The sequence below is a fragment of the Callospermophilus lateralis genome, chromosome 5, assembly GCF_048772815.1.
Source record: "Callospermophilus lateralis isolate mCalLat2 chromosome 5, mCalLat2.hap1, whole genome shotgun sequence".
Lineage (NCBI taxonomy): Eukaryota > Metazoa > Chordata > Mammalia > Rodentia > Sciuridae > Callospermophilus > Callospermophilus lateralis.
The window spans coordinates 24575430-24602726 of record NC_135309.1 but is presented as its reverse complement, the minus strand read 5'-3'; the positions used below and the strand labels follow the sequence as shown (position 1 = coordinate 24602726).

The 27297-nt window shown below is 38.5% G+C and overlaps 1 protein-coding gene across 1 annotated transcript in view; it reads right to left on the bottom strand.

Moving 5' to 3' along the window:
• Positions 1–506: 506 nt before the first annotated feature.
• Positions 507–27297, bottom strand: part of Gabrb2 (gamma-aminobutyric acid type A receptor subunit beta2) — a 228411-nt gene continuing 201620 nt past the window's right edge. Inside the window, exon 10 of the mRNA XM_076856374.2 lies at positions 507–3398. Coding sequence (XP_076712489.1) covers positions 3051–3398 — 348 coding nt within the window. The 3' untranslated portion in view covers positions 507–3050. The remainder of the gene's footprint in view (positions 3399–27297) is intronic.

Below are 27297 nucleotides of genomic sequence, written 5' to 3'. Positions count from 1 at the left end.
GAATTGTAACATTCCTTTGCAAACACATGATTATGTTGCATGGGTTTTCAATTCTGAAGTGCATTTCATACCTACTAGCAGTCATGTACAATATATATATACAGGTTGAGATCGAAGATTTCATTTAGACTGTGCATTTTAGAGTCAGATTTCCTATGAATTTCACAAAGATGAGAAAACACCTTAATTGCTGGCTATCTTGCAGTTTTATAATCAAAAGAAAAACTATACATATGTATAAACTGATAGTAATATCATATCAGAATTGCAAAAACACACCTTTGTGGTCCTTTAGTTTAACCACTGGATATCAAGCTGACTGACTGTCTGGATTTATGAAGCCTAGCACCCTTCCTTGCATTTAATGACTGCATTCAAATTCAACTAAACATATAGCTTAGAATAAATCCTATGTCTACTGTTATTTCTGGACAGGATGAGTCAGTTTTTTTCTATCTATATGTTTACTGAGTGCCAATATATGATTTTCGATCTAGGACACACATTTCAAGGTTCCATCTTCTCTCCTTTACCTCATTTCTTTACATCGTTGAGAGCAGAAATGAATTCCTGGTCATATGTATTTGAGGCTCATGCTATGAAGATGTATCCCTCCACATTGATTCAGATCGTTGACTTGCCTAGACATCCAAAATTCTGTTGTAATCATGAATGACAATATTAAGAATTTTTATGGCTTTTATGGAAATTGCAAATAAGAGCCCACTTCTAGACTTGGGCTCTGAGTTATGTCTAGAAAAAACTTTCTGAAATGACATTTTAGACTTGTGCCCCTGAGTTATTGATAAGCTCCTTCCTGTTATTTTCTACTCAAACTTTACCCCCTGGCCACAAGGGGCAGGCACTTTTATTAGTGTGACGGCCCAAAAAATGATTGCCTAGGAGAAAGCATGTCCCTGGAGAAACATGAGAAACCTCTACTCTGAGCATACAGGGAAGATCCTTGGTCAGATTCTGCCCAGAGATTATACTCAGAGGTGTTCAAGTATGTAATCAGAAATAAAAGCCAGACTTCTCTACACTGGGGAAAATTTTTTTATCCCACCTTGGGGCAAATTCAGAAAGTTGAATGACAAATTATTTTTTCTTATGTTGTTGTTCTCTACTAGGTAGAATAGGAGAGCAACAGGACTCCATAATATCCCAAACTACTGAATTAGGAGGGGAAGAAAACATACATTTTATCCACAAGAAAATATATGCATGATTAGAAGTGTTACTCTGAAAAAGAGGATGCTTTTGTTTTCTAAGTAGAAACGGCAAAGTCATCTTCTGAGAAAAAGTTCACTCAAATCAAACTTTACAGAAAATTTAACAATTCACTATTTTCTACACGAAAAGCAAAATATGAGCCTCACATGGATAGAAATAAAATATTATCAGCCTACTGTCATTTCTGTCCAACATATGAATGCATATGTCCAATTAATACAAAAAGAAACAAATGGCATAATTTAAGGTAGAATAAACCAATATACCATGTCAGCCTAATTATCAGTTTTATATTTTTCTGCAATATCAACCGAGGCTCATAACTCTCAACAGATTAATGTGGCGCTATTATTACCCTATTGTCCACTAGTTTTCATATTTTTCTTGATTAAGCAGATTGCAATATACACAATGGAAGCACCTGTTAAGAAAATCAAATCCAGTGAACCCACAAACTTTTTTCATGCACAAACTCTTTTAAAGTATTGTTTGCTTTCAAAATTATAAAGGTAAACTTCATTGCCCATATGAAAATAGAGTTCACTCACTCTCCCAAAGGCTTACTGTGCCTGTCTCCTAAGAATATTATCAGAAGTTTGGAAGCAAGAAAATCTGAAGAGAACCATTAATCCTTTAAAGCAGTAAACAAATCCTCCTTTTGAAATACCCTATTCAATTCAAAAAATAAACTCATAGGGAAATGTTCCAGAGATACCTGGCACTCTCGAAGGAAGATAACCTATTTGTTAGCCATGTCTGTATTCTATATTCCTGCATGACTCCCGATCTAAGCTGAACATCTAAGATACTTTTAGTTCCCCTAATTCTTCTATTTTCTGGCTGTATTCTGATTAGATAAATTATAAAAACCTCTTTAGATATGCTGTCAAAATCTTGTGATGTTGGAAAAAAAATAATTCTCTCTCTACCCTTTGCCACTGGACACAGTATGTACAGACCAGATGCTGTGGGGTGGTGATAAGGGTTCTGCTTGCTTGCTTTAAATTTGTTACAACACTCATTTCTGGAATTTTTGACTCTGCTCTGTGTTGTTAACTTTTTAGCCACCTAGAAAATAATTTTTTGCAAAATATTTTTTGGGTACTCCCATGTATGATAATGTTCAGAAGAGTCTCTATCTCTAAATGCCAAAATGAAGGATATCCTAGTTGATTCCCTATACTCCATCAAACACAGACAATGACCAAATTGCTGACCAAGTCTCTGCCTTGGCCCCAGCCCCCTTGGGCTCCCCACCCTAATGCTGCTCCAACTATATGAGAAGCTACCAGTTTAGTGGTAATTATCTCCCCATGACATCACGATCATCTTAATAACATAGGCACGGACCATCCCAAAGTAACATGTGTGCATGGTACTGCTGATAATGTTTCATGAGCACAGCGCTATTTCAATAGCATGCCAACCTTAAGAATGAACACAGAGAGTGTCTGGATATGACCATATCTTAGGGCAATGACTGACAATGCTATTGAGCCTTTTCAGAATATCTTCAAAATGTTTCCCCTCCGAGTAGCTGCCTACTACGCAGATGAAAACGGAATACTCAAGCTCAATCCTGTCATCATGGACTTACATCCCTTGCACTTTAACTGGAAAACCACAAGGACCTTAGTGTATTCATTACTTAGAAGAAGCAACCCAAACGGTATGAAATGGACCACAGGATAGGCCAGCAACTAAGGTATTTTAGCATCACTTTTGTCCTGGATTGATGTGTTTTCCAAGTCCTACGTCAGGCTGTACAACTGTTCTGAGGAGGAATCGAGTCCTTGATTCCCACGGGAGGCCATGTTTTAGTTCACATAATAAAGCCAATAGACGATGTTGAAGAAGGAAAAAACCACTGGGAAGAATATGCGGGACCACCTATCTATGGCATTCACGTCAGTCAAGTCGGGGATGGTGATCTTCAGTTGCGAGGCGCGTCTCCGCAGGCGACTTTTCTTTTGCGCCACGTGTCGTTCCAGAGCATTTCGACCAAAACTGTGCCTGGGCAACCCGGCTTTCCGATACTGGATGTTGGAGGCATCGTAGGCCATCATGGTGCTCCTGGGGTCTCCAAGTCCCATCACAGCCTCCGATGTGGCCATTTCGTTTTTGATTTCAAGTGTGCTCAGTAAGATGTTTTCGTGGGGGTCCATCTGCAAGGGAGAAGAATCAGAAAAGACAACTCAAACAATAGTAAGCCTTGGTGGGTGCTTACAATGCAAGGAAATATGATAAGACACACAGTGGGAAAGACAACTGGCTTTGCTATTTCACTGTTGAGTCCGAAGTGTGGCTCTGTTCCCATAAGCAATTTGAGTTTCAGTTTTCCCATCCATGCAATGGTATAATAATCCAGCTCTGGAGAACTGTGACAATTATGTAATTTTAGAATGCTGAATAGAGTGGTGTGAGTATGCCTATCATTTTGTTTAGGGTATGCAGATAACTAGAAGAAGGCCTGGCATGTTTTAAAGAATGTATAGTCTTTATATGAACACATAAAATATTAAAAACTGTACTTGGTATGAGATAATGTCAGGTAATGAATTTCTGGATTATGCTCATAAGAGTTTGTAGATGATTTAATGGCAAAACTAGAAGTAGTAAAAGTAGTGAGTAATTCGTAAGGACATGCTATATATGGCAAGTACTTTTTTGTGTGTGATTTCATTTCATTGATACTTTTGAACAACCACAGTAGAGATGTCACCTTAAATTTGCAATGTCAATATAAATAAGTTAAAAGAACCATTTTGAGCAATATAAAACAGGCCACATTTGACTTGCCAGAATATAAGAGAATTCAGAACGAGGAATTTGAAAATGAGAGGCTAACAACTAAACAGAGTTGGAGGTAGACAGTTCTGAGTCTGGGAAGGGACTGGCTTGAAAGGAAAGAAAGGGGACAGGATTAGAAGAGACAGCAGGCCCAAGGCTGACTGCTCAATTGCATTCTCTTGATTCAGCTCTCTTTAAAAAAATTTTTTCCTTGTAGATGGACACAATACCTTTATTTAATTTATTTATGTGATGCTGAGGATTGAACCCAGTGCCTCATATGTGCTAGACAAGCGCTCTACCACTGAGCTACAATGCCAGACCTGAGTCACCTCTCTTGATGATTTCTTCTTGCAAAGACAAAAGTAAAGGATGAACACTGACATCCTGATTCTCAAACACTGAATTATTATATAATGTTTAGTGCTGTGTTAAGAATGGGGTGCCTTAATTTTAAAAGGGCCCAATTGTTACACATAATAGAATCTAGCCATCTCAAGTTATCATTATTAATAGACTCTTACTTATTTTGGTAGACAATAAGAATACAAAAATTTCCATTAAACTTTTTGGATTTACAAAGTAAAGGAAAAAAGTGATAGCCACCAATGACACATGGAAACAAGATTACTCAATTGAAAGATATGATGAATTCTCTAAGCTTCATGAATTATGCAGATGGCAAAAAAGGTTACTAAGATTATATGTTAACAATTAGCTTTCAAATGGTTTACTGGTCCTGTATTATAAATTAAAATCAAATAGCTTTTGAGAAACAGAAGCTGCAAAAATATAGAACATGCTGGTATGCATTAGCTGACCAATTAGTCTGCCCCTTGATTGGATATTCTGTATGTTTATTTATGGTGGCATTTTGCATAGTAAAAAGACTAAACAGATATATTATTAAAATTAATTTTAAATGTTTTAAGACTTGGAAACTAAACTCAATATATTTTGAAACAGATCTGTCAAAGAAAGGTCGATTAATGGTTTTAGTGATGGGTTCCTGCTCCCCAGGGAAGAAAAGAGATATTTCAAGGCTGGTGCTATTTTCTAGTTCTTGGCAGCTACAAGAACATACATCCTCTTAAAAGGCATTCTTCTCACAACCATACTCTTAAAAGGCATTCTTCTCCCAGTTTACAGGTGAGGGCATTCATCAAACTTCACAGAGTCAGACAGATACTAAATGGAACTGGGACTCAAACCTTGGTCATTAAAACTCAAAAGGTGAGAAGCGGGAGGGTGCCATCTTCCAAAACTCAAGGAACGCAAAGCTGGTGAAAATGGGAAACCTATGGCTCCTTGATATTTCAATAATGTGCTTATTTTCTGTTCTTCTCTGGGTTATAAAGTTTTTTTTTTAACCACTTAGAAAACAGTTTTTTAGCAAATATTCTTTTGGCCACTATGCATGAGGACACTCAGGGCTCTCCCCCTCTCAAACACCAGCATGACTGTTTTTTTCACTGAGCAATTATTATAAGAATATGTGACTCAATACCAGAACTGGCTGAGTTAAAAGTCTAAAAAACAGTAACAATCATAATAGAAACTATAGGCAATGGACTACTAGGAGGGGAAACTTGTTCTAGGTTTAAAACAAATCATCCTTAGATAGTCCGTTTAATCTTACTGGGGTCCCATCTTATTACCTACAGAAATCAAAAGCTGAGTTAGATAATTTCTGAAGCCTTATTGACTTATTTGTCCATTTCACCAATTAACAGGTATTGATTGAAAACCCTCGGTGTGCCTGGTACTGTGCCAAATGGTCTAGATGCAGTGTAGGGCAAGTCAGCATGGTGGTTGGTTCCCCATGATAGTAACAGTCCCCAGAAAGAACACCAGCTTTGAGTCAAAAGGTTGTCCTTTGGGGACAACCTTTATTTTTTTTAAAAAAATTTTTTAATAGTTAACTGTTTTCTTCTTTTAATATCTTTATTTCTATTTATTTTTTATGTGTGCTGAAGATCAGACCCAGTACCTCATACATGCTTGGCAAGAACTCTACCACTGAGCCACAACTCCGGTACCCTGAGTTGTTATTTTTGACATTGGAAAAATAAATGCCTCTGAATTTGGGTTTCTTCAACTATATTGGTACCTAAGAACTCCAGAGATTTGGGGAGACTAGCTGAATTAAAATATGTGAGAAGAACTTGAAACGTTAAAGTACTTCACAAAGTTGACTGTTATGACATGCTGTACATGAAGTAGGATATATATACAGATCCCAGTGAGATAAAAAGAAAAAAAATGACAATACATAACCAAGCACCCCCCCAAAACCACTGCCAAAAGATAAGTGCCTTGCCTTGCAGAGTTGCTCCGCTGTGCACACTGTAAGCTCTCAAAATTTTGTAACCGATCTTGTTATAAAAATGCGATTGACATCGATTGAATGAATAAATTTGACCTTATGGAAAAAGGGATGGAGAATGGCCTTTCTGTAGGTAAAGGTAATCATGTCATCCCCACTGGAGTTCTGGTCAGGGGGAAGTGGGAGGGTGTGTGTGGCAGGGGAGGTGTATTGAATAGTAATATCAATTAATGAGGTGCTGCTACTCTTTGGGGTCAGTCATATCATCATAATACTTCAACCGTATTATAAGACTCATATAACGCATTAATAGTCAAGGAACAAATTAACCTGAACAAGGAAAGTAACTTTTCCTAGAAAGCACCTATCCATGACCATGAAGCTGTGAAGTGGAGAGGGATAAGGTATAACCATCTCCAGGTGTAATTTATCTCTCAACAGGGACAGAACAAAGCTGGCCGTAGTTCATTAGGCTGCACATCATGGTTAAGGCCCAAGACACTGCTCTGATTATCCCATCCTGTCTTTCCTGGAAGGACCAATTTCTCTACTACTTTCCCATATTTTCTACAAAGTCTATATTTCACTCCCTCCCCGTGCTCCCCCCACCCCCCGACAAAATAGGTGAATCCCTCCCTGTAAACCACACTAGAGTGTCCATGTCCATCACTCCTGGGCCACCAACACACACTTCCTGGAGGTTTGGCACAGTGACTCAATCAACACCTGGGACTGCACCTTTTGTCTATCAGGTGGCGAATGGAGGATGTGGCTCCCAACAATCTCTGAGTTTTGGATTCAGACAATGCAGGGTTTGATTCTGGGGTAACAGCCTTGAGACCCTGGGAAAAAATCATACAACCTCTCTGAGCTCTGTTTTCTTAAATGTAGAGCAAGGAAAATATTGATTCCAGTCCAGTGGTGTGGTTTGAAAGAAATAAGTAACAGTGCATCAAAAAAGTACTCAGCCCTACTTTGAACATAGCAAGAACTGAAAAGATTGTAATTGATCTCTTTATTAAAATGCAATAGATGTTCATTGAATGGTTGCATTTGATCTCCTACTGCTTTGTTATTAAATGCCATTGACAGGTAAACAAACCAGAACTTGGAAATCATCATAATTAAAAAAAAATTCTTGTTTCCTTTATTAGCCTCTGTAAAATGCTGAGAATAATTCTTAATAGCTCTAAACACATTATATGTTTGTGTTACCAAACATAAATGAATTTACTAAATACGATAAATAATTCTAAACCAAATTAATTTTATTTATTTATTTATTATTTTTTGGTGCCAGGGATTGTACACAAGACCTTGTGTGTGCAAGGCAAGCACTCTACCAACTGAGCTATCCCCAGCCCCTAAAATTATTTTTTATTGTGAGGTTAAGACAAACAGAAGCTGCATTTCACTTCCTAGGTGGAGAGGGAACAATGGGCTGAGAGTCAGTATTAGGTGCCCCACGTTCACAGAGTCCACCGGCATGATTCTGACCACACAGGAAAATGCAGCCCAGAGGCCAGGGCCCCAGAGAGACATCTCCTGTGCTGGTGAGATACACACACACACACACACACACACACACACACACACACACACATATAATATAAACCCAATATATATATGTGTACATAAATACATATATATAAATATCTATAAATATATGTGTGTATATGTATATGTGTGTGTATACACACACACACACACACACACACACACACATATATTTAATTTGGTGAGGTGCTTAACCACTGAGCAACATCCCTAGCCTTTTTGTATTTTATTTTGAGACAGGATCTCACTAAGTTGCTGAGGCAGGCTTTGAACTCATGATCCTCCTGCCTCAGCCTCCAGAGCTGCTAGGATTATAGGCATGTGCCATCACAAGCAGCTCAGATCATATTTCTTGATAAGGGCACACATAAGGTCTGTCTTATTTATTGTTGTATCCCCAAGCTTCTGGAATACTCTTAGCAAATAGTAGATGTTCAATAAATAAATATTAATGAATGAAATTAATTCTTTTTTTTTAACTCTAGTAATTCAATCTCTTTGTGAGGCATCAGTAAGATGGGTTTAAGTTTGCAATCCCAGTCTTAAGACTGGAAATTCAGGGGCCTACCTCTTGAATTCCTTCCCTGCTCTGAGGTTTCTGCCTCTAGTTATACAGTTGTCTTTCTAGAGCAGCATGCTCAGGTACCTGAGATCTGGAAACTTTATTGCCATGGCACCATGATCCACTTCCACAAGAGATGTCCCATTGTTACCCCAGGGAAGGGCAACTAGCAAGTAATATCTAGAAGCTATGACTAAAAACTTATGGACTGAGCCCTTTTGTTACCCCAGTACCCCTGTAGGGCAGGCACTAATCCATTTCATGCTTGGGAAAAAAAGGCACAGAGAGGTTAGAAAACAATACAACTTCACACAGTGGATAAGTGGGCAGAGCAGGAATTAGAATCAGGTCTTTTTCACTTGGCCATGCTGAGACATGATGGCCCAACAACTTTTATGAGTTCAGAGCTCATAAAAGACCCTTTCCATACGTGGCAGGGACTGTCAGCTGGAATCTTGCAAATTTTCTTTACAGAAGGATGGTGAGAGTTTGGAATTAAAGGTCACTAAAGGTGAGAACTGGTGTAAAGCCCTGTGGGCTTCAGCACTTTCCAGGAAGGAGAGAAGACATCTGGATTTTGGCTGCTCCTCAACCCCATTCCTTCCAAGAGCTGTCTGGGAACCCACAACTTTCACCTTCTCAGTTCCTGTGGATCTGGTGGGGCGTTTGCCAGATCTCTGGACAGCACCCCTCAGGCAGGGGCACACAAACTTTTCTGAGCCAATGACATACAGGAGCATTCAGATAGACACACCTAAGTGAAGACTCTCAAATACTGTCTAGAGGTGTGCATCTAGAAGCACACAGCCCTGAATCTACACAAGCTACTGAGATAGTTCAACTGTGAATGCAGATTCTAACATAGAACAGAACCAACATAAAAGAGAATTCATGGCCCAATGCCACCATGTCTCTGCATCTGCCATGCCTCATTTGCTGACACTGAGCGAGAATATTCTTCTCTTCCTCCTTTTCCTCTTTCCTTCTCTTTCCTCTTCTTTTGCCTCCTCCTCTTCTTTCTTATTCCCCTCTCTCTCTCTCCCTCGTTCCCCTCCCTTTTTCTGTCCCTCTCTCTTTCTTAAACCATCAAGATTTGGGTTTTATGTTTTTTTTTTTTTTTTTTTTTTTGAGATCCAGATAATCCTCATTGAGACATAATTCATCACATTTAATGGTTTCAACAATTGTGTAATATAGGCAAAGCAGGAAAGAAATTAAAGGAATTTCACTTGTATAAGATTTTTTCCCTTACTCAAATTGGAATGATGGAAAATCCATTAGAGCAATACCATTTTCAGTATGTAGCACAGAGTTGGGCTTCAATATTTTTGGCTGGAACTTAAGAACCCAGCAGTTGCTAGGCTGTTAAACTGACTATACTTTTTTAAAACTTTCTTTTGTTTCTTTGTTGTTGTTGTTCTTGTTCTTGTTTTCCCAACAAAAGGTGTAAACTACAAAATAGGGTGAGGGATGTGGCTCAGTGGTTGAGTGCCCCTGAGTTCAATACCTCCTCGCCACCCACCCCCCCAAAATATAAAGTGTGCTATGCATAAACTTCCCAGATCAAGGGCAAAGATAACAGAGGAGATGGAGAGACTTACATGTGGTTTAAGGGACAAGGGCAGAAAGTCTTGTGGGACACTCCTTTAAGTTTATTTATTTTTCATATCCGTCACTGTTTATGTAAAAGGAAAACAACTTTTCATAGCTTCATGTTCAGTTCAATAATAATTACCCTTCCATGGCTTCCACTGAGGCGTCTATTTTTATAAGGTGTTTTTTTATATGAAATTAAGTCTTTATAAACTTGGCATGCATTCAGTACTCTAACAGGTGAAAGAAAGACCATTCCTCTTTGACAAGGCAGGAAACTGAAGCTCAGAAAAAAGAAATGAAGTGAATGACTTAAAATTTTACTATTAATAAGTAATAAGAGAAGTGCCTAACAATATTGGGCTGTTTATGACAGTCAATGAAATATGACATGCTGCCTTCAGCTTATCTTAAAAATCAATCCGGGAAGCCTGACTTAGTAATGGTTTGGTTGGTGATAGTCTACTGAAGTGGGTCCCAAACTTGAATGTTCATCAGAATCCCCTTGAGGTCTTATTAAAACAGATCTCTGGTCCCCACTGCCAGGGTTATTGAGTCAGTAACTCTGGAATGAATTTCAATAATCTGTGTTTTTAACAAGTTTCCAGTAACTCTTGGCTGCTCCTCTGGGGTCCATGCCTGGAAAACCCCTAGTCTACTGAAAAGCAGTACAAGGACATGACTTCAAAGAAGGAGCAGCAGAGGCCAAAAAAATAATGTAAAACTGAATACCTCCCAGCTGAAAAGCAGCTTTCCCCGAGAACATATGTAGCTGTTGTTTATTATTTACTAGGCATCGTATTAAAGGTTTTATGCAATTATCATTTAGTCCTGATATTGACAATAATCCTATCTAAGAGGTATTACTAATGTCCCCATTTTAAAAATGAGGAGCTTGAGGATTAGGGGTAGTTAGCGATTTGCTCAGAGTTACCCGGTTGGTAAGTAGTAGAGCTGGTACTTAATCTCTTTTTCCCCTGGTTCCTGTTCTTAATTACCAGACTATATGACTGGATATCTTGAGACTTTCCTCAGTTAGGAGTTTTATCTTGGAATACTCTGCAGAATATACTTCAGTGACAAATTTTTAGAAAAAGGAATTTAGCTAATTTTAAAACCGAGCGTGCGCACCAACCTGTCCGGTCTTTCTCTTCACTTGAGCAGTGAAGATATTGGAGAAACCAAGGATCTGTCCCTATTTTTATGAGGACATTAATGAGAGACAGTTTTCTGATACATAATCAGAAGGGATACTTGGCCATCTCTACTGTCCTAGAAAACATACCAAAATATTTATCAAAATTTTGTTTCCTTGGCATTCATTTTCACCTATTCAAAGAGATGTGAAGATTTTGTCGATAGCACTTGACACAAGAAAGAGGGAAGCAAAGGGAAATGAAATGAAATGGAAGAAAGAGAGATAGCACTGGACAGATTGCTGTTCCTGGGCATGGACTGCCTTGGCATGAGTGCCAGGGCAGACCTTGAGTGCATCCTGGGTTCTGCACTAGTTGTTATCCATGCTCAAGTTTATACTTATGCAATCCATTCCTGACAAAACAGTTTCTTTTTTTTTTTCTTTTCTTTTGGGGGTGGGGTGGGTATACCAGGGATCAATCTCAGGGCCCTTGACCACTGAGCCATGGCCCCAGCCCCATTTTGTATTTTATTTAGAGACAAGGTCTCACTGAGTTGCTTAGCTCCACGCCATTGGTGAGGCTGGCTTTGAACTCGTGATCCTCCTGTCTTAACCTCCTGAGCTGCTGAGATTATAGGTGTTCACCACCATTGCCTAGCTGACCAAATGGTTTTTGACGAGGTTCTATTAAGTTCTCTCCTGATTCCAATTCAACAATGTGCTCTTGAAACTGTGCTTTATCTGGAGTTAATTATGCTTATCAATCAAGAATAAAGTGCTAAGTTTTGGGAAATAGACTGACTAATTCATACCACCATTCCAGAGACTCCTCCAATGATCCCTTGTAAATGAGGGCAGCTTAAACACTAACCAATTCCACTGTTCTATTGCATAGAGGAAGAGACTTCTCTGCTGAATTGACTTATTTTCCAGAAGGACCCATGAATTGATGGTTCTAATAATGGCAAATTCACATTGAATGTTTTAGATTAAAAGGGCTTATGTTTCTTTTTCTTCTCCTCATCCCAACATTTTTCACAATTTGGAAAGAAATACCTTTGGCTAATAGAGTTTTGTTTTGCTTTAAAAAGATATTGTATTGACCACCAAAGGGTGGGCCTTATTTTTATACAATAGTCAGTTAATTCCAGGTTTGGTTTCAAGTTTACCACTTCCTTTTCTACACCTTTCTCCGTGATAGGTATGTGCTCTGAAGGAATGGCCTTAGAATAGTCTATGGTCATATACAGAAAAACAGATCATATCCCTCAGTGACCAAAGAGCATCTCAAGCTTATCTTGGAGACGGAGAATGGTACGATTTTAAATCCCAATTCACCTCTCATGTCATCAAAAGAGGAGTGAGAAATTGTGAAAGTCCAAGAAATCCTCACTGTGCGATTTCCAATTACTGTGGGTAGGAGATCTTGTTTTATCGTCCATGAAATGACATTGTGACCTGTGAGACTTGAACTGCTAAGGCAATGAACTGCTGACCACATGGGAATATCCGAAGCACTCTTTCTAGAGGAAAAACACTCTGAAACTACCTGGCATGCATTCAGTACTCTCGGAGGTGAAAGAAAGTTCACCCAACAGAATGTGAAACAGAGATTGGAGGACAGTAAGAGAGGCCAACATCTTTGACTCTTTTAAATCCCTGAACCAAAGTGAACAGAGAAATAATAACCCAAACAGAGGGAGTTTACAACTGGAAAGGAAATACGAGAGAACAGGTAAAGTATCCAGGTAGTTGCAGGAGGGTAGAAGGGTTTCTTTTTCTTTTTCCTTTTAAAAACAAATTTTAATTGACATACAACAATTTAATGTGTTTGCAGCAATATGGATTACCCTGGAGAAGATTATGTTAAGTGAAATAATCCAGACACAGAAAGACAAGTACCATAATATCTTGGTCATTTCTGGACTCTTATAAAAAGATAGTTATTTTTAATAAAATCAGTAGGAAAAAAACTGGGACTTTTTTACACTGATTTTCTTACTTCTATTAGATTTCTGTACAGTGTCTACACTCTCAAAACCAGAGTGTGAGGATGGAGTCAGCATTACCAGCTATCTGTAACAACCATTCCCATCTGTTATGGTATGAATATGAAGTGTTCCCCAAGAGTCATGTGTGAGACAACATAAGAATGTTCAGAGGTGAAATGATTATGTTATGAATGGTATAACCCTGTTAATGGATTAATCCACTGATATAAGTTAATGGGTGGTAACTGTAGGTAGGTAGGTAGGATGTGGCTGGAGGCAGTAGGTCACTAGGGGTGTGCCTCTGGTGGTTATATTTTGTCTCTGGTGAGTGGAGTTCTCTCTGCTGCTTGGTGGCCATGTCATGAGCTGTTTTCCTCCACGGCTTCCTTCCACCATGATGTCTGGCCTTACCTCAGGCTCGCAGCTATGGAGTCAGTTGACAGAGAACTGAACCTCTGAAACCATGAGCCCAAATAGATTTTTTTCCCCTCTAACTTGTTTCTGTCATGTCTTTTGGTCACAAAAGCTGACAAACACACCCACAAAACACAGAAGTTCCTGGCTATTTCAAAGCTAGTTAAGTAGTTGAAAATATTTAAATTTATGTTTACAGATTCAAACCTTGTGCTCTCTCTACTAATTATTTCAGTGTAGGATGAAGAAAGGGGATGCTGGCAGCTTGAAAACATGCTACTATGTTTTTATTGTTTTGATTTTCAATTTCTAAATTCTCATGGATACACTTCTCAAGATTTCTTTAGTAAACTGTTTGGTAAAGAAACACATTAATGAATTCATTTTTCATGGATCAGGTGAGTGACCTGCCTGGTTCTCCTCCTCTAAAGTTGTGATAAGGTGAAATGATTCTGCTTCCCACACACAGAAGTCCATCTGGCCAAGCAGGGAAATCAAATGAGCCTGGGGAGGTTTTAGGTAACTGACTTGAGAGATAATGATGTTTTCAGAAGAAGTAGGAGGCAGACCTCAGGAGCAGAAGGAGAACAGTAAGGTTTTCCTTTCCAAAGGTCTTCAGAAGATAAGCCTTTCACATAAAAGTTGTAATTAACAGCCTCAGTAGTGAGGAATCCTATGACAAGCTTAAGCAGTCTTTCAATTGATGTTCTTACCCTTTTGGTCTTTCTTACACAGATCCCTGCCCTTTTCAAAGCCCACTAGCAGAGTGAAAAGGATACTGACCTCAGTAATGAGCACAGGTTCTAATCCTGGTTTACTGTGTCTGGGCCTCAGTGTGGTTTTAAGCAGAAAATGTAGGTGGGCTAAGGGAAGTCTTGACACGCTCCCTCTACCAGTTCAATCTTCTTGCTGAAGCTAACTGAATCTCTATGTCCCCAAAGATGGAAAGCATGGGCAGAACATGGGCCTTGCTGCCTTATTTATCTGGAATGCTGACCACAACGTTTTTTGGTACAAAGTAAACATTCAAGACAAAACTTGCTAATTGCATGTCTGGCAGGGTTAGACTAAGTCTGGGATCACCCATTCAAAATTGGGCTAGGAAGGTCATAAAATGTAAAGCAGGTGAAATGAAGAATGGGAAGAAGTTGGTTCTGTTCTGAAACAAAAGTGAAAACACAAGCCTGCCTGAAGCCCACTTCAATTCAAAATGTTAAACATCACTGTAGTGGTGAAAATCATAACTGAGCATTCATTCCACAGGTTGTTTTAGCAAAGTTGCTTTTAGGTTTAATTTATAAAAATTTTCCTCCCAGGTCCATATAATCTGCAATTACCAACTACCTTCTTCTTTTTCTTTTTTCTTTCTTTTTTTTTTAATCTATAGCATAACATTAAGAATTACAGATAAGAAAAATTTGCCTGACAAAAATCATGGAATTTGCAGGGAAATGGATGGCACTAGAGCAGATTATGCTAAGTGAAGCTAGCCAATCCCTAAAAAACAAATGCCAAATGTCTTCTTTGATATAATGAGAGCAACTAAGAACAGAGCAGGGAGGAAGAGCAGGAGGAAAAGATTAACATTAAACAGAAACATGAGGTGGGAGGGAAAGGGAGAGAAAAGGGAAATTGCATGGAAATGGAGGGAGACCCTCATTGTTATACAAAATTACATATAAGAGGTTGTGAGGGGAATGGGGGGAAAAAAAAACAGGGAGAGAAATGAATTACAGCTGATGGGGTAGAGACAGAAGATGGGAGGGGAGGGGAGGGGGGATAGTAGAGGATAGGAAAGGTAGCAGAGTACAACAGTAACTAATATGGCATTATGTAAAAATGTGGATGTGTAACCGATGTGATTCTGCAATCTGTATTTGGGGTAAAAATGGGAGTTCATAACCCACTTGAATCTAATGTATGAAATATGATATGTCAAGAGCTTTGTAATGTTTTGAACAACCAAGAAAAAAAAAAAAGAAAAAAAAATCCTATAGTCTTGCAGCTCCTTTGCAAACCAGGGTTTGGCTCCAGTACTAGCACTTCTTTCCCTCATTCCACGGGGCCTCGCTGCAGCAAATTTCCTCTGCAGAAATTTCCCTTTGCAGAAATGCTCATGTGGCCTCCTTAATTTTTCTGGCTTACAGTCTTCAATTCCTTTCACTCTCACAGCAACAAGTTAATTTCCTCTAGAGAATGCTTCCTTTCTCTATATGTATTAATTTATGTGGAATCCATTAAGATTGACACATTAACTACAGATCACTGATTTTTGTAAAGAATATTTGGATTGATATGGAAGGATGAATGTTAAATTTGGAGGAGAGTACATTTCAAATTGCTACATTTAATATTGTTAAAGCACAAGGAGTGAATGCATGATGAATTAAATAATTTCTTTTAGAACGTTCCAGAATTCTTTCTGGGTGCCTTTTCTTAATTTAATAAAGTACATGCTACTAGTTTCAATTAAAGTTGAATGGAGGGAGTCATCTTCATTGTACAGGGGAAAAAAGAGACCGGGATGAGATTGAAAATCTCTGAATAAGGAACAAGTGAAGGAAGCTTATTTGTGATCTGTAAATTTTAATGAACATTTCTTTCCTTCAAAGGAGGACTAGAATTATTAAAGTATGGAGTGGAGCTGGGTTTTATAATGAGCTCAAAACCTCTTTTTTTTTTTTTAAGAGATAGGGTCTGTCTTGTTCTGTTTCCCAGGCTGACCCCAAATTTCTGGGATTAAGAGATTCTCAAACAGTCTCCTGCCTCAGTCTCCCATATAGCTGGAACAATATGTCCACTTTACTGCACTTGGCTTAAAACCTTAATTTTAACAAGTTTTAGGAAGGTAGATGTGAGAATCTGCCTATGCAATTCTGATAACTCACAAAGATTTTAAGAGAGGCGAAGGCTTGTTCCAGTTCATTATCACCTGGCAACTGATCTTTTTTTTTTAATATTTTTTTTTTTGTAGTTGGACACAATACCTTTATTTATTTACTTATTTATTTATTTATATGTGGTGCTGACGATCGAACCAAGGGCCCCACATGTGTGAGGCAAGAAATAACCCCAGCCCTTGATCTATCTTTTTGTTCCCTGGTTCACTCACCTCAAAGCATCATGGGAGGTGTCTTGCTGAGGATTTCTATACATATCGTCTAACTAGTAACACAATTTCCCAACTTACTTTTTAATAATTCCAAAGAAAACACTTGCTTGGTGTCTTTCTGAATGCTGGAGACAGCCAAGTCTACTGTTTGTAAGGCACAGAGGTGAGGGAGGGGGAAGGGCAGATAACCTTTAGAAGAGGAAACACATTTGTCCCCAGAGACTTGCACATGCTATTAAAAATTGTAAGAGTTCATATCACTAAGATGAGGGGGTTGGAGGGGCTGCAGCCACACTCCTTTCACCTCACAATCTTTCAAAGCCTACAACAGTAAATAATGAAAGTGGAAGTTGATCAGGTCAAATTTCAAAATTTATTGGAAGGCCCTGATTGACCTAAAAGTTGTAACTTAAATCTTCCCAGATCACTGGGGGACCCATGATTTTCTCTTGTTCATGGCTTTTTAAGTTAACCCCAATCTTATCCCATAAACTAATGAAGATGGGTTTGGACATACCAATCCATCCACTGCCTTAGTTATTGGTGAGAGGAAAATTATAACCTATTTCTAGTTTCAACTAGTAGAAATGAAAGTTTTATTTCTGCCTCTTAGGCAAGGCACCAAATTTTTAGTTCATCTAAAATCTGACCACTCCTTCTCCCTGGAATATACTAACTAAGAAACAGAATCTGTCTACAGACTTTAAAATATCCCATCTAGACTATAATCAGCTCCACTTCATGTCTGAGAGACACAGTCACTCTCCCTAATCTTACCCTCCACCTCCTGTTGTTCTTCATCTAATTTGGTCAAGAAACCAGAAAACTGACGTAATGCAAACCATATGGGCAGGACTTCCATGAACATGACATAAAAGTACAGCCTGAAGAAGCAGTAGGTGCTTGTTCCAGAGAATGTGCTGGGGACCTGGAATTCAAGTTCTCTCCTATAGCATCTGAGTTTCCTTTGGCACTTGAAGGAGAGGTCACATGAAGGTCATGTCAAAACAGATCTCTAAAACAGAGATGGGTTGGTTGGGATATATGGATTCTCACTGATTACTGAATCCTGTGAGTGTAAGTTGAGACTCATATTTAATACTTACAAAAAGTACTGAGGAAAACTGACTTAGCCGCAATTAAAAACCATAGTGTGGTCAAAATGAATTAAAATGTGTCCTGGTAAGCACTGTGCACAACCAGGACTAAATAACTGATGCTAAGGATAGTGTGACTATGGACCAAAAGTCATAGTGAGTGTGAGTGGCTCATGATTAATCAAAACGGAAGAGTTCACAAAGTCCATAGAGTTCTCTTAGTAGAACTCATTTGATGCGGAATACTATGAAGCTATTTGAATAGCACCAAGGAATTCCTAACAATTGCTTCTTCAGATAAGTGAGAGCTGCAGGATCCTCTTTCATCCTTCCTTACTCTTCCATGGCCTGCATCTTTCAGATCTAAGTTCAAATGTTCCTTCCATTGCAAAGCCTTCCTTGATCCCTCTGCATTTTACCAGGTCAACAATGGATGCTATCAAAGCAATGTGGATACTTCCTTCCCTATCCTTATTGCCATGAAAAATTATATATTAATACTTCTGACAGAATTTGTTTAAGGTATGTCTTCTCATTGCAATGTGCCATCTGTGAGGGCAAAGTTCATGCTTGGTAAGGTCTAAGAAATATCCACTGAAATAGCAGATAAGACCACTAGTCAATAACCGTGGATATGCAAACTATGTTCCTAGCCCAGTTTTAAGCAGTGTACATGGATTAAACACATTGATTCCTCACTGCGATTCTTTGTAGTAGGAACAATGTTTAGCCCTCATACCATAGGGAACGAGCTGAGAGTGAAGAAAATCAGGGCCCTTGCTGAAAGTAGCACAATAAATAATGAGGGAGCTGAGGTTTGTACCCCAAAGTCAGATTTTAGTTCTCAGAGTTAAGACTCCCACTATACTGCCTCCTAGGACCTTATGTATGTCTCCTTCAAAGACTGAAATTCCCTATATTGTGTTGAGAGGAGGACTGAGGCAATAGGATGGATAACTAATGCCTGTGGGAACTCCCATCAGATCAGAGGACAGGAGACAGAGATCATGGGGGAGGATAAAGGTGTCCTTGGGCATTAATAAGGACAAAATCAGGGGGGAACACAGACCTGTTAGGCTTGGAGGAAGTAAGGGGATGGGAGGAGGCCCCTGTGTCTGCACATTACACTTAGTAAGTGCCAAGCAGGACAATTTAAGGGGTCTTCCATATGGACCCCTTCTACTACCTTTGGTTGGACTACATTTTAGAAAAAGTCACTATATATGAAATGAGAGGACCCCATATTAGCAGAGTCTTTACCCCCAGACTGCAGGGACTTTCAGCGAGTCCCTGTAAAAATTCCTGTTCTTTTTGGCCTGAAGCAGTAGTACTGTGTTTAAGAATGTGGATGCTGAAGTCAGGATACTCAGGGTTTAAAGGTAAGGTCCCCAAACTACGGTCTTGAGTAAGATACTTAAACTTGCTGAGCCTCAACATCCTCCACTGTAAAACAGGTACAATAATATCTGCTTATTGGACTGCAGTAAGGATTACATATGGCAACTCATATAGAACACTGAATGCTACAAAGGACAGACTCAAGGAAGAGTGACTTTGAATGCTGTAGAAGTGAGGGGGTGGGCGGAAGTGAGCTTAGGCTGTCTTCATCGGGAAAGGTTTTTGGGGAGACAGAGGAAGATACAGAGCAGTTGCTCCGTCACTCTTTACAAAACAAATATGTACACCAACCCAGGTGCTTCTCTTTGCTACAGCCTTTGGTAGGGAGCTTCCTCTAGGTTTTGAGCTATGTGAATCTTCTAGTTTCATTCTGCCAGGAAAATGTCCAAAGTTGAGAACTCATTATTCACAGAAAGAAGAGACTGTGAATAATGTTTCTTTCCAATGCTTAATTTGGAGACCTTGCTTGGTTCTTTATCCCGACAGAGGGCAGAGGCAAAAAGTAACTAAAAATATTCCACGTTGTTATCTGCCAACAGTTATCAGTCAAAGTTTGGGAAAGGACAACTTGCACTCATCAGCAAAACAAAGTTTTCAGACTATTTCTGGCTTCATTTATTTATGGGAAATAAGTCTTTCTTCCTCCAAATTAAGTGCATCTACAAAGGGAGTTTCATTATGATAATAATGATAATATGAAATTACATTTTATGGATGGTATTATGTGGTAGCATTTTAAGTTTCAATAGAGATAAGAACATTTATGTAGTTAATTAAATCCCGAAGACATGAGTTTGGAGTCAGCTTTGAATTGCAACTCCTTTAACTCATTAGCTGTGTGATTTAGAGTGAGTTCCATATTTTAGTTGAGCTTCAGTTTCCTCATCTTTAAAACTGATTTACATCACTGCATTATTTGAAGGGTCATTTTAAGATTGAGGTAAGGTGTTTAAGGTATGCTATGATTTGGATCTGAAATGTCTCCCCCCAAACCCATGTTTTAAAGACCTAGCCCTTGTTGCTACTGGGAGGCATTGGAAACTTCACAAGGTAGAGCCTCGTGGGAGGTCTTTTCTGGTCTTGGGGGCATGCCTTTGAAGAGGAGAGTGGGGACCTCAGCTTCTCCTCTTCCTCTGTTATACTTTTCATTCCCAACCCTGAGGTGCATGGTTTTGCTCTTCTGTGCCCATGTCCCGCATGACATGGTGCCCCAGGCCCTAAACAATGGGGCCACCTGGTCATGGACTTAAGATTCCAAAACTATAATATGAAATCAAACATTTTAATTTATAAGTTGATTTATCTCTAGCCTTTGTTACAGTAATGGAAAGCTCACTGACATAATCATGTCTTCACATGATTAGATACATAACAAAAGGACTTGCGACTTGACACGGCTACCGCTTGTGCAGAATATACAAATTGGCTGATTTATATAAGCAGACAAACTAATAACTTTTAGTTTTCCTCTGTCCCCCGTGCAGTGGGTGTTCTGGCAGAATCCACCCCATTTATTGCAACAACAATGGAGACCAACTTCCTGTCTCAGGTATGAGCTGCTTTAAGTCAGTCTTGGTACACCTATCCCTTTGGAAGAGACTCCTGGTGTACCAAGACTGACTTAAAGCAAACTGAGTCAACTGAGTCAGTGACAAGACAGGAAAAGTTTGTTGGAGGCTTTTGAATGCAACAGAAGTTTCCATCTCTGTTTCTGGATATGAATGATGAGACAAGGCACCTTGTCACTAATGGACATCATCTGATGTCAGAACAAGATACTGTTCCTAAGATTTTTGCCAGTTGGCTTGTTCTCCCCCCACCCATGATCATATATGGTTGTCACAGGCTAGACACATTAAAGGTGGGGAGAAAAATGAAAGAGACTCAATTAAAATCCCAAATAGTAACTTCAATCATTTCAGATACATTCAACCTAGAACCATGAAAGGTGTGTGTCTGTTTATTCTTTTCTAAATATACTAGTTCTGTGAGGAAACTTCATCGTCTTCCAATAGAACTTGTAATAAAAATTCCCTTCATTTATTTGAAACCCTCACTTTCTGTCACAGAGTTTAGCTCATTCCTGTCTATAATATCAGGATTAATCTGAAAAACCAAATAAGGACTCACTCATCTTCTGGATAAGAAAACTTAGGCCTAGAGAAATTCTTTTGCAATAGTAACAGAGCTTTTCAGACACTAAGCGAGGTTGAGTATCCCAGCTTCCTGAATCCAAATTGGATTCTCTGACTGGCTCTGCCAATTATAGAACCGAGGAGAGATATTTTAAAGCAGTTTCACATGCAATCTGTGATTAAAATGTGCAACTTGGGGAGAAAAAAAAAATCTAGGTTTACATTCCAGATTTATTTAGTCCTTGTTCTACCATTTACTAGTTTGTGTGATCCCGAGTAAGCCACAGAAATGTTAACATGAGGGGAGTTTTTGAGGCTCTGTTTCCTGTTCCCAAGCTTACGGTAGGTACTACTAATTGACCAGCTACCCCAAACTCAGCTACAGAATCCTCAACATAGTTCTCAGGGCTGATACTCAAAAGTGTCTCTCATTGGCATTTCCTGGGTTTCATTCTTGTTCTTCAGTGTGATCCAAACTGTGCTTTGGCATTGCTGAAAAGTGTGTGGGAAATGTAGCCTCTGAAATGTTGTTGTAGACCTCCTGAATACAAGTGTGTCCTTGACAAGACCCCTAGGTCACTTCTGAGCACATTAAAGATTAAGATGTAACAAGAAACCATACTTTAAATCTCATGGCATTCTAAAAGTCAATGCCGATAGAATTCAAAAGAAAAAAGGAATTTTCCAAGAACTTTGGGTAGCTCTCCAAGTGTGCTGAATGGTCTTCATCCTCAGCTTGGTATAGTGGAGGGTTAGTTGGTAATATTTTATGTTGTGTGTGTGTGCTCCTTTTTCAGGATGCTGAATTAATCACAGGCAAACTTCCAACTAAACCCTCAGGGGAGAGTGAGCTGCAGAGGGAACTAGGAGATGCACTTCAGCCAGGGATCCCTGCACAGCTGTGGTCCATTGGCTTCTGTGCATTTGACCAATTACACAGTGAATTACCCCAATGAGTACTGTCACATGCACCATCTACCCTCACTGTCCAAGTCTCTGTTAGGAGAACTGCTGTCAGTTCCACATGGACTTGTCTCTCATGGTTCTCAGAAGTGCTTTGCTGGAACAAAGAGACTGAGGACAGATGCAAGTCAAATTATGATGAACTATCCTGTCCATGAATGGAAGGCAGTGCTGCACAATGGGCAGTTATCCTGAATCACTGGAGTAGAGTCTAGTCTATATTATGTATCTGCTGTATGGCTTTGGACTAGTCACTTGTTCTCTGTGGGCATCAGTATCTTTTGACATAACATCAGAAGATCTATTAAATCTGTTACCAGAGTTAAGATAATATTTTTCCATGGTAGACACACATTGCCTGGCTGGATTGTGCAGGTTCTCATTACCCCTTCTTTTTTTTTTTTTTTTTTTTTGCCTTGAGATAGACTATACTTTTATTCCATGAAGTTTTTCCTGAACATGCATCTAAAGGTTTTATCTCTCTCTTCCAAAGTTCAATAGCAGATGATATCTGCCCTGAATGTTACCCATTCTGATTATCACACAGGATTTAAAAATATTATCGTGCTAGTGAACTATTCCATCACACTGACAGAAATAATGCTACTAAGTTTAGGAACAACCCTGAAGAAACAGAAAAGTCTGAATTCAGTCCCTGTGAACCACTCATGGTAGACATCAACTCTGCAGTGACCTCTTCTCAAGTGCCTGCTGCGTACTTTCTATGTACACCCCATGTAATTCTGAAGACCATCTCTTCATGGTGGAACTGTAAACTTTAAGGCACATGAAGGAACTGAAGCTCAAAGAGGTTTCCCATGCTCACTAATAAGTGGCAGTCTTGAGGCCTGGACTGTGGGGCCATCTCCTAATCCAAACCCAAGTTGATTTGACTGAGCTGGTCTCCCTGTGACCTTAATCACCACACTAGATTTCAGGCACAATAACAGGATAAATGCTTGTTGAACGGTCAACACATTCATGATGTTCCTTCCAAATCTGTACCCCATGAAGAAGAGTTTGGGGTTGTCCTGCAACTGGCCACTATAAGTTGAAAAACTATAGGTGACTCTCAAAGGAACATAGCTCGTATCTTTGGTTTCAGGGGGCCAACATTTTCAACTACTATTTTAAATGATCCTTGAGCTAAGAGTCTACCTGAATGCACAATAGCGATTCCCAGAGACTGTGAAGAATGTGGAGGAGGGGTGGAGAAAGGGGCAGGAAAGAAAGAAGAACACATTGGACAACAGGCATGAAAACTGAATGAGGGGCTGGGATTGTGTCTGGCATGTGTGAGGCACTGGCTTGTATCCTTAGCCCCACATAAAAATAAATAAATAAAATAAAGGTATTGTGTTCATCTACAACAAAAAAGACAAGAATATTATTTAAAAAAATGAAATAGAAATAAGTTCTGGCATTCTATAGCACAGTGGGGGTAACTACAGATCACAATAACCTATTATATATGTAAGGAACTAGAAAAGAGGAACTTGACCTTTCCAAACATAAAAAGGAGATGGAAATGTTAATTACCCTGATTTGAGCGGTACGCTTTGTATACATGCACTGGATTTTCACACCGCATCCATAAATATGTGCAATTAATAAATAATAATAATCTTTGATCCTAAACCAAAGAAACTTGAAATCCTCATAAGGCAGCATTCCCACATGAGGACTCCTTTTGCAGTGAATTCTCAGAGTGCCAGCTGGGGTAGCCTATGCTACCCCAGCTGGCACTCTGAATTCTTAGCTTAACTCCCTCCTAGGGAGCCAAAGCAGGAATTCTCCGATTCACTGGGGGACGTTTACTATATAGAGCCCTTGAAGGTGGTCTAGCTTCTAGAAATATTCTGCAGTAGAAGCTTGTAGAAATGTTGAGAGGCAAAGACGCAGCTTATTTATTGCTTAGGGAGATTTCAAAATTATGTCAGGGTCCATTTTTGTTCTCTCTCCCTAGGTGCCCTTTGTCAAAATTAAATAAGCATCAAGCAACTCTGCAAACCTCTTTGCAGCAGAGGACATAAAAAATTCTTAATTTTTTTAGGAACACGAGGAGGTACTTGCTGGAGGTACTGTTTTTTTATAACAAAATAATTTAATATTAATAGAAAGATGGTTAATAAAAAATTAATGCCAGCTCTTGCTTCCCAGAGCTGCCCAAGGAACATAGTTTCCTTTCTTTCTTTCTTTTTCAATAAATAGTTCATAATATTTCCAAAGTTTTCATGGCAAAAATTTTTTTCATGAAGTAGAACTGCTATGACATTTCCTAGTATCTAAGATTTTATTGAGTATAAAGTAAATACTATAAAATACAGATATACTTATTGAGGAAAGAATAAAAAAATAATATTCATAGTGAATTGAAGTTTCCTATTAACTTCAGGAGCTTCAGGAGGTGAATATTTGCCTTAAAAACAATATCTTTTCCTTGAAAACCAGGTTAATAACCCACAGCTGGCTTTTGATCATGACCTAGCAACATGGTAGAGGTATGCCGCAGATGTTGGATTTCAAATTCCAAAATGAAAACCAGGCCTGCACTTGGAAGAATCTTAGCTTCATATATGAACTGTGGTTGGCTCAATTTTGTTGAGTGGCGATCTAGGTTTTCTGACATATTAAATATGTTTATAAAATTGAACTCTTCAGTTGTGATTCCCATTCTAGAAAAACACCAGATTGAAAGACCATGGGTCATAACAAAGTCTTGGCTTCCTTGTACAAACGAGGATGACCAGATAGGTTCACTGACTCAGAAGGGACACAGAGAGGCAATCGCAGCAGAGGAAAGGGACATGGTGGACCAGAGGTTCCACCAGCACTGTTCCCAAGAGCCTGTGTCATAGTGACATCCTACGTGTCTGTGTTCCTTTTCACATCTATTAAATGGGGTTAGCTCCACCCTCTATGTATCTAGAGGTTTTATTGTGATAATTAAATGAGATTCCACAGTAATCATTTTGAAAAGTTATAAACACTATCCCAGGGTGCAATATTATAATTTAATGTACCTGCCTGCTAAATTATCGCACCTGACAGCTTAAAACCATTTAAATTATATCCTAATTTATCCAGTATAAGAAGCATATCCTTTTAGATGAGTCATTTTTAGGACAGAATAGTACGTTTAGTTACTGCTAACTCAAGAAATTATTTTAGAATATTTCTCTCTATAGAGTTTCCCCCCTCATTTTCCCCAAAGTAGACTTGCTAATGCAAAGATTCTATAAGAAACAGTCGGACAGACACCTTGTTTTAAGTGTGCACACATATATATTAAAGTGGAAAAGAAATAAAAGTAGGTTTAGCTGAAAGGAAGTGAGGGAAATAAATGAAAGTCGGTTTAACTGAAAGGAAATGAGGTTCCAGTGAAATTCAGGTGAGAAAATTGAAATGTTCTAGAAAGACATGATGTTTAGGGTGAATCAGATCATGGGGATCTCACCCTGATTCATGAGAGTTTCCTTGTGTCATCTCACATATTTGGCTTAACAGGTGTCCAAGTTGAGACCTGGATCCTGAGTCTCCTGACATGCTCAAAAGGGATTTCAAGAGGACTTTTGCCTTTCAGAAGACCCCCAATATACAAATGTGTGGATAACTGGATAAGATGAGAATTAAAAACTCATAGCATGAATGATAGCTTGGGAAATATTTCTGAAAATCACATAGCAATTCATGATTAGTATCTTAATTATACTTAGGACTCTTAAAACAGAGAATAAAGGACACTTAAGATAAATGAATGAGAAAAGGAATAGCTAATTCACAGAGAAGCCAATTAAAACAGCTCATAGATATATGGAAAGATGGTCAGCTGTTAGTACAAATTTACGAAAGATTACACTCCTAATAAGCTGCAAAGAGCAAGCAGCAATCAAAGCTTACTAAAGGACAGTGAAAAGAAAGGTCTTCTCACACAGACGTAGAAACAGATACAGGAAAAAATATTACAGAATATGCCTGTGTTTTTTCCCAGGGGGAAAAAATGGGAGTCAGATGGTTTTCACTTTCCTATGTTTTTAACTATTATGCAAGTGAAAAATAACCATGTGCTTTAAAAATATAGTTAGAAAGATAAAAATATGCATTTATTGTAGAAAGAAAAGGATTACTGATAGGAATGGTGAGAGAGAAAGGAAAACCCAGCAATTAAATATTTTTACAAGGCCAAATATATTATTTCCTGGATTCAAGATTTTTCTCTCATGTTTTCTATATAACCCATGTTTTCATGCCATTTATACATTTTTTGCCTTTTATGTAGTACTTTCTCTTTTTAAAAATAGATCTTTGACTTATCTTGAATTTAATTTTCAAAGAGGTTAGATAAATGGTATTACATTTAAATATTCACAAATAGTTGAATAATTCATACTACCAATGATACGAAATGACATATTTATTAAGAACTTACTTTGATTATGTTTCTAAACCAGTTTTTATTCTCTTTATATGGTGCACTGGGCTATTGTTGTACTACATCCATTACTGTGGTTTCACAGTTCACTTGAACTTCTAATAGAGATATTCTTCTCTCATCAGTTTTCATTTTGCTAATTACAATATGTATTTTTTTCATAAAATTTTCAGATTACTGTGTCAAAAATTTAAAACAAACCATCGAAGAAATAAAGCTAAAATTAAAGTTCATTGTAGTAACCAATGAAATGACACTAAACTCATAGAATAAACCCCTTTAAAATGTTGCGTATTTAAATAATATAAGATTTCTCTTGGGAAAAGCAAAATTTTCTTTCAGTAAGAACTTTCTGGTATCAGAGCTTTCTTTCCTTCCATTTTTGATACTATTTACATATTTTTTACATAGGAAAGCCATGGAAACTTCCCTAACTTTTCATACTGTTTCTGAAAGATTTTCCTAGGTTGCCTATATTTTGCTTAAATAAAATGACATGTACTTTTTCTTTTGGGTTTTGCTTTTTGCTTAGGAGTAAATTTCTTCATTTATTCCT